This window comes from Rhamphochromis longiceps, linkage group LG3 (assembly GCF_057381845.1).
Source record: "Rhamphochromis longiceps isolate RC_006_pf linkage group LG3, R_longiceps_female_GT1.1, whole genome shotgun sequence".
NCBI classification, from domain to species: domain Eukaryota; kingdom Metazoa; phylum Chordata; class Actinopteri; order Cichliformes; family Cichlidae; genus Rhamphochromis; species Rhamphochromis longiceps.
In genome coordinates, this window is record NC_140559.1 from 67486475 (window position 1) to 67501010 (window position 14536).

At 39.6% G+C, this 14536-nt stretch overlaps 1 protein-coding gene across 2 annotated transcripts; it reads left to right on the plus strand.

Moving 5' to 3' along the window:
• Positions 1–959: 959 nt before the first annotated feature.
• LOC146676493 (protein NLRC3-like) lies at positions 960–14536 on the plus strand. Of its 2 annotated transcripts, none has more exons than XM_085402121.1 (3): positions 960–1167; positions 1310–3104; positions 14341–14536. In XM_085402121.1, exons 1-3 carry the CDS (start codon positions 960–962, stop codon positions 14534–14536), a joined length of 2199 nt encoding a protein of 732 aa, XP_085258247.1. The 2 variants fall into 2 exon arrangements, with proteins under 2 accessions (XP_085258247.1, XP_085258248.1); XM_085402122.1 differs by lacking the exon at positions 14341–14536 and adding an exon at positions 12008–12788.

A 14536-nucleotide genomic window follows, 5' to 3' on the forward strand; every position in this document is an offset into this window, starting at 1 on the left:
GGAGTTGTGAACTGAGTTTTGTAACATTGTAAAACAAAATATCTGGAAAGTTCATGTTTTTGCATTCATTGATTTGTGTGTGTAAAAATGTAAAAATGTAAAAAATGTAAGAAACATTAGAACTACTTTTGCTGACACAAAGTTTGGCGAGCACTGCAAGTTGTCCCTTTAAACCAGTCACTGATATAAAGAGAGCACCTTGTTCCAGGGCATCTGAGCATGGAGGGAAAGCTTTATGCAGGAGATGGTAAGAGCTGTTGGGACTAAAGAAACTGAGCAGAAAACTACAGACATCTGGAAACTGAGTTGTTAATTCTCAGTGGGATCAGCAGGACTAGCAAAGCTTCACCATGACAGTCATCTGATTGACTGAACCCATCCAAACATCACTTCATGGACCTTTAGCTTGTGTCTGTGTGTGGACAGACATAACATGAGCTAATTATACATTACTCCTCCACAGAGTGGACCAGCAGAGAGCAGAGGTTTCCACTGGTCAGTCTGCACAGCAACATCAAACACACCTGGACTCTGTGGTTATGGTTTGTAGTACTACGTTTACATTTGTTCTTTTCAGTCACCTCTATGCTGCACTTTGTGGACCAGAGGATTGTCAGTGTGTCCAACATAAATCAGAGTTTGGGCTCCATGATTTCAGTCAGATTGGGGTGACTGTAGCTCAGGAGGTGAGCAGGTCAGCTACTAGTTAGGTTTGTGAATCAAACCCTGGCTGGCAAATGTACTGGGTAACGTACTAAACCCAAGCTGCCCTCTGATGCATCCATCAGAGTGTGAAAGAAAGTATTTAAGCATAGAACAATGTGCTTGGTTGAATGAGGCATGTTGTATAAATGCTTTGTGTGCACAGAGTATCAAAGAGAGCTATATAAGAACCAGTCCATTTACCACTGGGTAATTCATATAGTCTTCTTTTCCAGCGGCTGGAGGAAAACATCACCATGTTTGTGAAGAACGAGCTGAAGAAGATCCAGAAGGTTCTGAGTCCAGATCACCCAGAAACTTTAAAGAGCCAGATGGAGGATGAGGAGATGTTTGAAGGTGAGGATGAAGATGAAAGAAAGAGCTGCAGAGAAGCATTTCTGAAGATCACACTCCACTTCTTGAGGAGACTTAAGCAGCATGAGATGGCTGACCATCTGCAGAGCAGTAAGAGAATTTCTCTAAAGACTGAATATTGATCTTTCCTAATAGCTCAAGAAATGGACCAATAGACATTCATCCTTTCAGGGTACTGAAAAGCTATGATATTTATTATATAATATTTTTTTTCTAAATTTCTTACCTTCAGAAAAATTTGCTCCACTCTGTAAACGTGAACTTAAAGCCCAACTGAAGAAGAAGTTCCAGTGTGTGTTTGAGGGCATCGCTAAAGCAGGAAGCCCAACCCTCCTGAATCAGATCTACACAGAGCTCTACATCACAGAGGGAGGGACTGCAGAGGTCAATGATGAACATGAGGTCAGACAGATTGAAACAGCATCCAGGAAACCAGACAGACCAGAAACAACAATCAGACAAGAAGACATCTTTAAAGCCTCACCAGGAAGAGACGAACCAATCAGAACAGTGCTGACAAAGGGAGTGGCTGGCATTGGGAAAACAGTCTTAACACAGAAATACAGCCTGGACTGGGCTGAAGACAAAGCCAACCAGGACATCCAGTTCATATTTCCATTCACTTTCAGAGAGCTGAATGTGCTGAAAGAGGAAAAGTTCAGCTTGGTGGAACTTGTTCATCACTTCTTTAATCAAACTAACGAATCAGAAATCTGCAGGCTTGAAGACTTCCAGGTTGTGTTCATACTTGATGGTCTGGATGAGTGTCGACTTAATTTGGACTTCAACAAAACTAAAATCCTGACTGAAACAAGAAAGTCCACCTCATTGGATGAGCTGCTGACAAACCTCATCAGAGGGAACCTGCTCCCATCTGCTCGCCTCTGGATAACAACACGACCTGCAGCAGCCAATCAGATCCCCCCTGAGTGTGTTGGCATGGTGACAGAGGTCAGAGGGTTCACTGACCCACAGAAGGAGGAGTACTTCAGGAAGAGATTCAGAGATAAGAAGCAGGCCAGCAGGATCATCTCCCACATCAAGAAAGCTCGAAGCCTCCACATCATGTGTCACATCCCAGTCTTCTGCTGGATCACTGCTACAGTTCTGGAGGATGTGCTGGAAACCAGAGAGGGAAGAGAGCTGCCCAAGAACCTGACTGAGATGTACATCCACTTCCTGGTGGTTCAGGCCAAAGTCAAGAGGATCAAATATGATGGAGGAGCTGAGACAGATCCACACTGGAGTCCAGAGAGCAGGAAGATGATTGAGTCACTGGGAAAACTGGCTTTTGATCAGCTGCAGAAAGGAAACCTGATCTTCTATGAACCAGACCTGACAGAGTGTGGCATCGATATCAGAGCAGCCTCAGTGTACTCAGGAGTGTTCACACAGATCTTTAAAGAGGAGAAACAACTGTACCAGAACAAGGTGTTCTGCTTTGTTCATCTCAGTGTTCAGGAGTTTCTGGCTGCTCTTCATGTCCACCTGACCTTCATCAACTCTGGAATCAATCTGCTGGAAGAACAACAAACAACATCAATGTGGTCTAAATTATTTGATAAACCAAAACTCCAATCTCTCCACCAGTGTGCTGTGGACAAGGCCTTACAGAGCACCAATGGACACCTGGACTTGTTCCTTCGTTTTCTCTTGGGTCTGAAGACTAATCAAACTTGTTTGCAAGGCCTGATGACACAAACAGGAAGTAGCTCACAGACCAAACAAGAAGCAGTTCAGTACATCAAGGAGAAACTCAGTGAGAATCTGTCTGCAGAGAAAAGCATCAATCTGTTTCACTGTCTGAATGAACTGAATGATCGTTCTCTACTGGAGGAGATCCAAAAGTCCCTGAGTTCAGGACGTCTCTCCACAGATAAACTGTCTCCTGCTCAGTGGTCAGCTCTGGTCTTCATCTTACTGTCATCAGAAAAAGATCTGGATGTGTTTGACCTGAATGAATACTTTGCTTCAGAGGAGGCTCTTCTGAGGCTGCTGCCAGTGGTCAAAGTCTCTAAAAAAGCTCTGTAAGTTATAAAGTTTTTATTATTTATTTTGGTTGGTATGTTATTGAAAAACACACTGCCATCAACTTCTGTTTTGTTTTTGTCAAAATCACTGTAATATAATCACTATACCTTTATATACACGTGACTTGTATTAATGTTGCTGCCCTCTTGTGGCTAAAGTGTAATTGTGTGGATGCCTGAAAGGGCATCCACACTATTGAGTTCCGGTTTCTCTTTATTCTTTAGTGTGGGAGGGCATCCACACTATTGAGTTCCTGTTTCTCTTTATTCTTTATTCCACTATTTTATTGTAGTTGCTTCCGTACACTTTTTGGCGCTTAACTACTCCCACAGTTTTTGTGCTATTTTCACCGTTCAAATCTTTAAAAATTCTGCTCTTTCTGCTAATGCGGGCTATGACTTTTGGTGCTCATAACTTCTATACTTTTTGAGATACTGAATATTTTTTTGCAATAATTTTTGCCAATTTCTGCCATATTATCAGAGGCCTCACTGATTTTCCTTGCCGGGTTGACCTGTGTTTTAGCTCAGTGAGATAAGCATCCGTTCTCAGACTGGGATGCCTGGGTTCAAATCCCGCTTAAGGCAACATTTCTTTCAGTTAACAGTTAAACTTTTTTAACTCTTTTCAACACAAATTTCAGCTTTTTCACCCCTTTTCAGCAGAATTTTCAGTTTTTTCATCACTTTTCAGCACAAATCCCAGCTTTTTCAGCTGTTTTCAGCAAAAACCTCTTTTTAGCAGAATTCTGCTCATTCAACTCTTTTCAGCAGAAATTCTGCTGATTGAACTCTTTTCAGCAGAATTTTTAGAATTTTCACCTCTTTTCTGCCCAAATTCTGCTTATTCACCTCTTCTGAAAAATTTTCAGCCTTTTCACCTCTTATTAGACCAAATCTTTGCTGTTTTCAGAAAAAACTATTTTGAGCAGAAATTCTGCTGATTCATCTCTTTTCAGCGCATCTTTTTGCTTCTTTACCTCTTTTCAGCAGAAATTCTGCTGATTCACCTCTTTTCTGCAAAGTTTTCAGCCTTTTCACCTCTTATTAGCACAATTCTCAGCCGCTTCTGCTCATTTCAGCAAAATTGTCAGTCTCTCCACCTCTTCTTTGTTAGAATCAGTTTGGCTCAGTGAGATGAGTAGCTGTGTTGAGACCAGAAGGGCCAGGTTCAAATCCTGCTCAGGGCAGTGTTTTTTTCAACTTTCAATTTTTTCAGCTTTTTTCAACAGACATCTTCAGCGTTAAGGCATCCACACTGCATTTTCGCAGGAAATGCAAATTTTTCTAGTTGTGTGAATGCTTGAAAGCGCATTCACACTATTGAGTTCCTGTTTCTCTTTATTGTGTGGATGCCCTCACAGGGCATTTAAAATATTACACTTTTTTCCTTTTTTTTTTGTCCCATTGAAATGAATGGAAAACTTCCACAATTCTGCTAAAACTTGCTTGTCTTTGAAACTTAACTACATGCTCATACTTTCACGTAGAAACTCCATTCAAACTTTAAAATGTTCTCAAATGATTGGGCTATTCCTGTGTGATTCAGCTTTTTCAGATCTTCTACCGTTTTAATCTTATCCCTCTCTAAGTTTTCAGTTGCAAAATTGGGATTTTACACAAAATACATGCGTTGTTATGGTTGCTATGCAATTAACTCAGAGTGAGTGCTGGTCCGTTCTGAATTTTCTCTTCATGTATGAATAACTTCTTGCTGCTAGTTCAATTTCCACTCAAGCCCCACACATTATACATCAAAACGTAGGTGTTTTTGCTGGCTTTCAGAAAATGTCACTATCATTGTTGTGGGACTTATAGATTTTTGCAAATCTCCTCAGAGTAACACAAAGTGTGAAAACTCTCCATATGAACTCAATGGAGAGTTTGTTCAAAATCACCGCTTGATTTCTGTAATGAGAGGCATATTCGAATCGTCATATCTCCTTAACGAAGCGAAGTTAAAACATGAGGCTTGTCCCCGTATATCTTCAGACACTCCTGACGCTCACAATTCAAGAATTTTTTTCTCACCTATTACCGTTCTGAGATGAGTTAGACTTGTTTGAGGGTAGGAAATTCGTCCTTCGCTCAGATTTCTTCAGATTTCAAACTGGAAATTAACCACTTTTTTCTCTCGTCATATTTTTTTAACGGATTTCCAGAGAGACCTGAAAATTTCCACGACTGTTCACCAAAGCCTGCTGTCTCTTACGGTGAAAGAATGATTTTGATGCTCCATAGAGATTTAGAGTTACAAAACGTTGTTTGAGGGCAAGTCAAGGTAGTTTTTGCTTCGCCTCTTCTCAGTTACAGTGTATTACAAGTCATATATCTTTGATAATTTATATTTTATCTCTGATTTATGAAGACCCAAAGATTCCCCCATCTGTTCTGAACAAAACGATGTCTGAATGAACATTCTAACCCCTACGGTTAGGAAATTATGGCCATTTGTTCGAGGGGAATCCTGAATGTCAGAAATACACTGAAGAAAACTCACACCTCTCTCTGTCTCTGTGTGTGTAAGGGCTGACTACAGCAGGTGCAGCTAATTTAACTGACCTACATATACCAAGCCCAGACTCGCAACAGCTCCTGTTCCCTTTACTGTCTGTGTATGTGTGTCTGTGTATCAATATTTCTCCTATGTTTAGGTATTACTCCTCAATCATAGTATTTCTGCTAAAGCAAAGTACTTCTGCTACATCTTAGTACTTCTGCTAAATCATAGTATTTCTGCTAAATCATAGTATATTTGCCAAATCATGGTATTTGTGCAAAATCATGGTTTTCGGGCCAAATCATAATATTTCTGTTATGTTATAGTATTACTACTAAGAGGAGGAATTTCTGTTATGTTATAGTATATGTGCTGAATATAGTATATGTGCCAATTCATAGTATTTATCCCAAATTATAGTATTGATGCCAAATTACAGTATTCCTGCTAAAAAGCAGAAATAGTACCTTTTAGCTGATTTTCTAACACTGGAATATTTCTAACATTTTGAGTTATTTTCCAGTGTTAGAAAATCAGCACTGCTCAGTGTTAGCCATTGTTAATCTTCAAAACTGACTAGGTTACTTTTAAACATATAACACTGTCAAAAGTGTTAATTTAACACTCAACAGTGTTGTATTTAACACTCAGAGGTGTGGACCCATATAGACACTCTCCAGTGTTAATTTAACACTGGAGATTTTGCTGTGATTCCTTCAAAATCATAGTACTACTGCAATTTCATAGTATTTGAGCGAAATCATAGTATATGTGCAAAAACATACTATGTCTGCAAAATCATAGTATATCTGTCATTTTATAGTATTACTACTAAGTCACAGTATTTCTGCCAATTCGTAGTATTTGTACTAAATCATAGTACTTGTGCCAAATCATAATATTTGTTGCCCATCATAGTATTGGAACCAAAACATAGTATTTGTCCCAAAGCATCGTATTTGTATGGAGTCATAGTATTTCTTCTAAATCATAGTATTTCAGTCAAATCTAAGTAGTTGTGCTAAAACGCAGTATTTCTGCGGAATCATCGTATTTGTGCCAAATCATGGTATTTTTGCCAAATTATAGCATTTTGGCCCAATTAATAATTCTGTTATGTTATAGTATTACTACTAAGTCGTAGAATATCTGTTATGTTATAGTGTATCTGCGGAATATAGTTTATGTGCCAAATCATAGTATTTATACCAAATCACAGTATTTGTGCTAAAACATAGTATTTCTGCCATATTGTGTTATTTGTGCAAGAACATTGAACTGTTATGTTCAAGTATTACTACTAAGTAATTAAGTATTACTAAGTATTACTACTAAGTCATAGTATTTCTGCTTTGTTATAGTATTTGTGCTAAAACGTAGAATCTCTGCCAAGTCATAGAATTACTGCAATTTCATAGTATTTTGAGGAAATCTGTTATGTTATAGTATTACTACTAAGTCATAGTATTTCTGCCAAATCACAGTATTTGTGCTAAAAAGTAGTATTTCTACCAAATCATAGTATTACTGCTATTTCATACTATTTAAGCGAAATTACAGTGTTTCTGGAAAAACATTGCATTTCTGCTAAATCATAGTATTTCTGTAATCTTATAGTACTTGTACTCAATTATAGTGTTTGTGACAAAGTTTAGTATTTCTGCCAAATCATATTATTTCTGCTGAATCATAGTGTCTGCCAAATCATAGTATTTGTGCCAAAGCATAGTATTTCTTCCAAATCATAGTATAACTGCACAATAAAGGTTCTTGAGCCACATCAGTGTTTGTGCTAAAACAAAGTATTTGTGCCAAATCATAGTATTTCTTCTAAATCCTAGTAATTCTGCTCAATGATAGAATTTCTGCTATGCTGTAGTACTTTTTGCTAGATTGTAGTACTTCTGCTAAGTCAAAGTATTTCATGTAAATCATAGTATTTCTACCAAGTCCCAGTATTTCTGCTAAATCATAAATCATAAATAATGTTTTAGCACAAATTGTATGATTTGGCTCAAATACTATGATTTGGCAGAATTTTCTGTGTTTCAGCACAAATGCTATGATTTGGCAGGAAAAAATTATTATCTAGTATAAATACTAAGTTTTAGCAGAAATACTATGTTTAAACTTTAAAAAATTCTGCTATTTCTGCTAATGTGTGTTATGACTTTTGACCATTGAAATGAATGGAACACATTATCAATGTGGTCACTGATTTTGCATGCCGGGTTGAGCTGTGTTTTAGCTCAGTGAGATGAGAAGGCGTTCTCGGAGTGGGAGGCCCGGGTTCAAATCCCGCTTGTGGCAATAATATTTTCAGTTTACAGTTGAACTTTTTTAACTCTTTTCAACACAGATTTTAGCTTCTTCACCATTTTTAACACAAATTCCAGCTCTTTCAGCAAAAACCTCTTTTCAGCAGAAATTCTGCTGATTCACCTCTTTTCTGCAAAGTTTTCAGCCTTTTCACCTCTTATCAGCACAATTCTCAGCAGCTTCTGCTCATTTTAGCAGAATTGTCAGTCTCTCCACCTTTTCTTTGTGAGCATGAGTTTGGCTCAGGGAGACGAGAAGCTACCTTCAGACCAAGAGGGCCAGGTTCGAATCCTGCTCACGGCAACATTTTTTTTCACCACTTTTGAGGAAAAATTTCTCCGTCTTTACCCCTTTCCATATAATTTTTTGCTTTTCACCACTTTTCAGCAAAAAATGTCTGCTTCTTCACCTGTTTTCAGCAGAATTTTCAGTTTCTTCACCGCCATACAACTTTTTGCAACTTTTCAACTTTTTCAGCTTTTTTCAGCAGACATCTTCAGCGTTAAGGCATCCACACAGCATTTTCGCAGGAAATGCAAATTTTTCTAGTTATGTTATTGTTATTAGGGAGGATTTGAGAGTAACATCCCATATGGAAAAGATATATATAAATCTTATAAAGTTTGTATCTGTCTTGTGTGAAACTTGTATGAAAAGCATATAAGAGTGAAAACAGATATAAGATCCCTTGAAAAATTATATAATGAAACTTGTATGTTTCGGATATCTACTAAAACAATATATGAAAGTAATGAGAAAGTGGCCACTTTCATGAGTAATCACAGATAAGTTTTTACTATTTCTTTTCCATATGGGATGCCAAGTGAGGCAGCACCTTCGCTTTAGCTTAAAAAAATCCAAATTCTTATGTCATCAGTTATAGTTGCATGTATTCATTATCATAATTTAACCTTTAATATTGATATCTTAAAATTATTTTGAGTAAACTAGCAATAATTTTATGGTTGTATTAAATACATACATCACTAATGAATTATTTATTTCAGTAATTCATTAAAATTATAAAAGCCCTCTCAGCCTGGCTGGGGGGCTCCTTTGCCTCCCTCCTGCTGTGTGCCCAGCCTGGAGGCTGCGGTCTGTGACCGGCTCTCGGTGCAGACGGCTCCCTGTTATAGTGTTTCCTCACTTGGCTCATGTGAACCCAGCCCAATTTTTACTCTTTAAGTGTGCGCGTGTGTGTGTGTGTGTGTGTGGGTGGGGGGGGGATATGTGTGTATTCACATCATTTATGTTAATGTGAGTGTGGGGAGTGAGTTGGAGGGTGGGGTGGGCTGCTTTTAACTATGTAAAGCACTTTGTGCTACATTTTTTGTATGAGAAGTGCTTTATAAATAAAGATTGATTGATTGATTGAAAAATGTACATAATTAATTTCATTTAAAATAATTCATTATTTATTTATGTACAATTCTAATTAGTTAATTACAAATGTAATCAATTGTTGGTTTGTTTTCTATTTTAATTATTTTACTGACACATTTAATGAATTATTTAATGATGTATTTATTTAATTCACGTTGCTACTCCTGGCCCTGCATCGTTGTTCATAAATACATTTTATTTGTCAGCTTCACCCATCAAAGTCAGGGGGCGGGGTTAATGCTGATCAAGTCAAAACCATTGCTTTGGTCTGGTGGGCGTTCTTTTAGTGGGCTTTTCTCAATACTAAGTAGGCCTACACACCAGGGTTTGGACATGTGTGGACCCAAACTATACTTTTACCCTTTTTTGTGTGTCACCAAATACACTTTAATATTTTCCAGACAAGAATGTAGTGGCATAATCTTTAACCTCTTTTGGCTCCAAACAGAAGTGACAGACTTGAGCAGGGTTCATTTAAAGGCTGACAGAAGTGGAGTGGTGACGGGGAGATGTTTGACAGGACAGTGTTTCAGCCTCCACAGGTTCATGTTGTGCTCCATCAGTCAGTGAAGATGAAGTCAGTGCTGATGAGGCTGTAGAGTGCGTGAGGGATGTGAATGAGGATGATGAAGATCTGATGATAGCAGATAAAAACAGGCTGCAGAGCTGCTGCTACAGCCTCCAGATTAGCCAGCAGCTCATCCTGCTCAACATTTCCTCACCAACTTTAATGGAAGTGTGATGTTTTCAGCTGGAGTGATGGTCAGGGTGGCCTCCCTCTCCTCTTCTTCTCCTCTTCCTCTTTCATTTGTAAAGCCACTTTTGCTGCTTTCATTCATTTGGAAGTCCTGTAGCTGAGTTTGGGAGAGACTAACAGCCTCGGCAGCAGAGGGGAGAAAGGCTGTAACACCACCACTTTACTCTGTTCTACCTGTCACATCATTTTATCAGGAAATAAATGTGCTCATGTTTTTACTATGTTTGTCTTGAAGATGTAAGAAGATCACATGGTGCTTTTTATTATTGTGTTGGTTTGTTTGCTGTCTCTTGGATGGAGCCCAGCTGTGCGTGGCCCCTGGGCCTGTGGTCAGAGTGTGTGCTGGATAATCCGGCCCAGGATGAGGCCAAACTGACATGGGATGAAATGTCTGTCACATAATTGAGCTTAGTGTAGTTTCATTTCTGCACAATTTAAAAACAACCAAAACTTTGTTCTGTCTTTTCTGTGTTATACTGTAGACTTTCTTTGATACTGTGTCCAAAAGGAGCAGCTTTTACTTTGAAGGGGAGGCATCTCTGTTTCCTCTTCAGGTTGGATGATGGAAGCAAATTAGTAGCTGTGTCCCAAAACGTCGGCTGCATCCTCCAGAGGCTGCATTTGAAGGCCGATTACGTCACAGCCAGGCGACGAAGGCTGTCCGTATTCATCGACTCCTTCAAATGCGTCCTTCATTTCCCCGAATTTGAAGGATGGGTCGGGTGTGTCCTTCGTGGCCCACCATATCCCAGAATTCATAGCGCGGCCCAGCCAAATTTCAGCTGCCAACAATGGCGGCTGCTACTAAGTTTTAAAATTAGTCTTATTAATCTTTCTGGGTCACAAAATAAACTATTAACATATTTTCAGGCAAGAAAGTAACTGTGTAAACTTCAAATATCTGCTTGGTTTATCAAGACATCGCATATTTGCAAAAGTGTGCCGACGTTTTCGGAGACGTCTGTTCCCCACCCGCTCCCTAGCAAGCCGGGGGGTTCAATGGTCACTTCAGCCGGCGAGAGCAACGGACGCCCGGCTTCATCGTTTTCAGACCCCGCTCTTTCTCTACTCAGGTTAAACATGATATATAAGTCACTTCGGTGTTTTATTTGTTCCGGAGTAAATCGGTTTGGCTGAGATCAAACTTATTAGATAAAATAAAACTTTATTAATCCATCGGGTGGGTTCCTCCGGGATTTTCACACAGCTGAATAAACGTTAAACAGAAGTGTGAGACGGTCGAGAATTTATGCCAGTGTCCTGTTATATTTTAGATAGCAAGGAGCAGACGGCCGAGTTTATTAAACTCCACTGACACAGCGGTGACGCAAATCTGAAGGCTCGACCGTCCCATTTCACAGCCTCGCACTTCCAGCCTTTTCGGCCTTTGAAGTAGACCGCGAAGGCCGGGTCCTCCGAAGGATGCAGCCGACGTTTTGGGACACAGCTAGTGTGTGATGTTCTTTCAGTGTTGCACTTTGTAGACGCTCCCTGAGCACTGGTCTCACAGCCAGCTGCACATAGAGACCAGTGTTGTTAGTCCAGGTCAGAAGATGACTTGTTGGAATGAAAATGAGCTTGTAGTTTGTCTGCTTTAATAATGTGACTGGAAAAAGGTGTTGGACTTCAAATATGTCCATTTCTTTCACACTTCACCTTTAAAAGTGAAGCCTTGTGGTTCCTGGAAGGAAAAACACGACTTTTTCAAGTCTTTGTCCTGTTTTTATGATAAATGTACGACTTTAATTTGAAACATTCAGAGTTTTTTCTCTTGTTGTGTTTGTTTGAAGCTGCTTCCTGTTGGCTTCAGCTGTTTGGAGTTTCCATTTTCTAAACTTCTACATTCTGAACCTTCTTCAGCTCTGAACAGATGATGAAACACTGAATGATTTCAAGCTCACACTTTGTCTAATAAACTTACATCTTTCATTCTTTATACAGATTGATGGACTGTGGTTTGTCAGAGATCAGCTGTGATTATCTGGCAGCAGCGCTGAAGTCCAACTCCTCCCATCTGAGAGAGCTGGACCTGAGCTGCAACTACAAGCTGCAGGATTCAGGAGTGAAGCATCTGTGTGGTTTCCTGGAGAGTCCAGGATGTGGACTTGAAACTCTGGGGTCAGTCAGCATGTTTTAGTTGTGCTGAGATGAATATGATGTGAAAGTTGTGCTGACACTAAACTGCAGACATCAGGCTGATATTATACTGATCCACACTGAGGATCTTCATGGTAAAGTCTGTTTTCTTCTTCTCTGGTTTAGTCCATTGACTGCAGCAGAACAATGTTCACATTTCAAACAGTGAGACTCAACGTATGGCCCACGGCCCACACGCGGCCTGCCCACCTTTCCTGATTCAGAGAGAGGGGACCCTGATTAACTGTGTAGTGTTCTTCCTCACAGTTCTAAGTATCAGACACAACAATGAATAATCCACAGCTGACTGTCTTTAGCAGGTCAAAGGTCACGGCACACAGCAGACAGTGGGAAATATTATAATTCTGATCATTTATCAGCACATATCCATATGTATAAAAACAAAGCTGACACTGTGAGACTTGATCAGAGGTGTGATCATCACAGCAGAGGCCTTTGTGTCAAAGTCACTGAGGATCAAACAGAAACACATGAAGCAGATTTTCCTGTTCTGGCTTTTTATAGCAGATAACCTTCAAAATATTCTGCAGTCCATCAAAAACTGAAGCAAACCATGAATCAACATGTGAACATGAGCTGATGCTGCTGAAGTGAAGCAAAGTTACAGAGGTTTGATTACAGACACAGCTGAGAGTTTGTAATCTGTCATCATTTTAAAAGGTTTACATTTCTTCAGTATTGAACAGCAGAAATGAGGCTTTGTTTTGGGAGGCCGACAGCAGTGAACACAACAGCAGACTGGTGCGTAATAAGCAGTGAATAATGCAGGAAACAGATTTTTGAAGGTAAACTGTTCTTGAAGTACACTGAGAGAGAGAGAGCTGTGCAGGAAGTAAACGTCAAAGTCAGAGAGAATTCATGACGATGTTCATCAAACGTAAAGTGTAGTTTGGATCTTCTTTTGCTGCTGGTTCAGTCAGTTTTGGTTGGAGACAGATGAAACCTGCAGCTTCAGGATCTGTGAGCTGTCCACTTTCAGCCCCGACGGCGTGTCCGTGTACGTGCCGTCGAGTGAACGATCCACGCTCTGTGTTTCCATCTTTGTGTGTTTAGCTGCTCTCATTTACTGTTTTGTCTGTTTGCTTGTTGTTGAAATACTTTTGGGAGCTTTAACCTGAGATTCTGGCAAAATACATTTATATTAAAAATCGATTCAGGATTGAATGAATCAACATCGCTTTATTCAAATTAAAACCATTTAAATAGGAAAATCCATTTTTTTACACCCACCTCTAATGCTGGGTAATGTCAGCTGGTCCATGTGCAGCTGGCTGTGAGGCTCAGGGAGCGTCTACAAAGTGCAACACTGAAAGAACATCATCCATAAATATTGAGTAATAACTGGACTCTCATACAGCGAGACTCAAATGCCTTTAAACATCAGCTTATCCTGCTGATCCAAGTCCAACACTGAGTTTGTAAAAACATGTTTGTCAATCATTTTGTTTGGTTTCTGAGGAAAATGATTCAATAACTTGCTGCTAATACACAACATTTCATCATATTTCCTCATAACCCTCTTTTGTCTGACCATTTGATCCCATTTGAATTTGCAATAAAGGATCCACAGAGTTTGGTGACAATAATGACAGTAGATGTTTGTGTGAAAGTGCTGGAAGCAAATGAGTGTGTGATGTTCTTTCAGTGTTGCACTTTGTAGACGCTCCCTGAGCACTGGTCTCACAGCCAGCTGCACATAGAGACCAGTGTTGTTAGTCCAGGTCAGAAGATGACTTGTTGGAATGAAAATGAGCTTGTAGTTTGTCTGCTTTAATAATGTGACTGGAAAAAGGTGTTGGACTTCAAATATGTCCATTTCTTTCACACTTCACCTTTAAAAGTGAAGCCTTGTGGTTCCTGGAAGGAAAAACACGACTTTTTCAAGTCTTTGTCCTGTTTTTATGATAAATGTACGACTTTAATTTGAAACATTCAGAGTTTTTTCTCTTGTTGTGTTTGTTTGAAGCTGCTTCCTGTTGGCTTCAGCTGTTTGGAGTTTCCATTTTCTAAACTTCTACATTCTGAACCTTCTTCAGCTCTGAACAGATGATGAAACACTGAATGATTTAAAGCTCACACTTTGTCTAATAAACTTACATCTTTCATTCTTTATACAGATTGAGTTACTGTGGTTTGTCAGAGATCAGCTGTGATTATCTGGCAGCAGCACTGAAGTCCAACCCCTCCCATCTGAGACAGCTGGACCTGAGCAGGAACAACAAGCTGCAGGATTCAGGAGTGAAGCATCTGTGTGGTTTCCTGGAGAGTCCAGGATGTGGACTTGAAACTCTGAGGTCAGTCAGCATGTTTTAG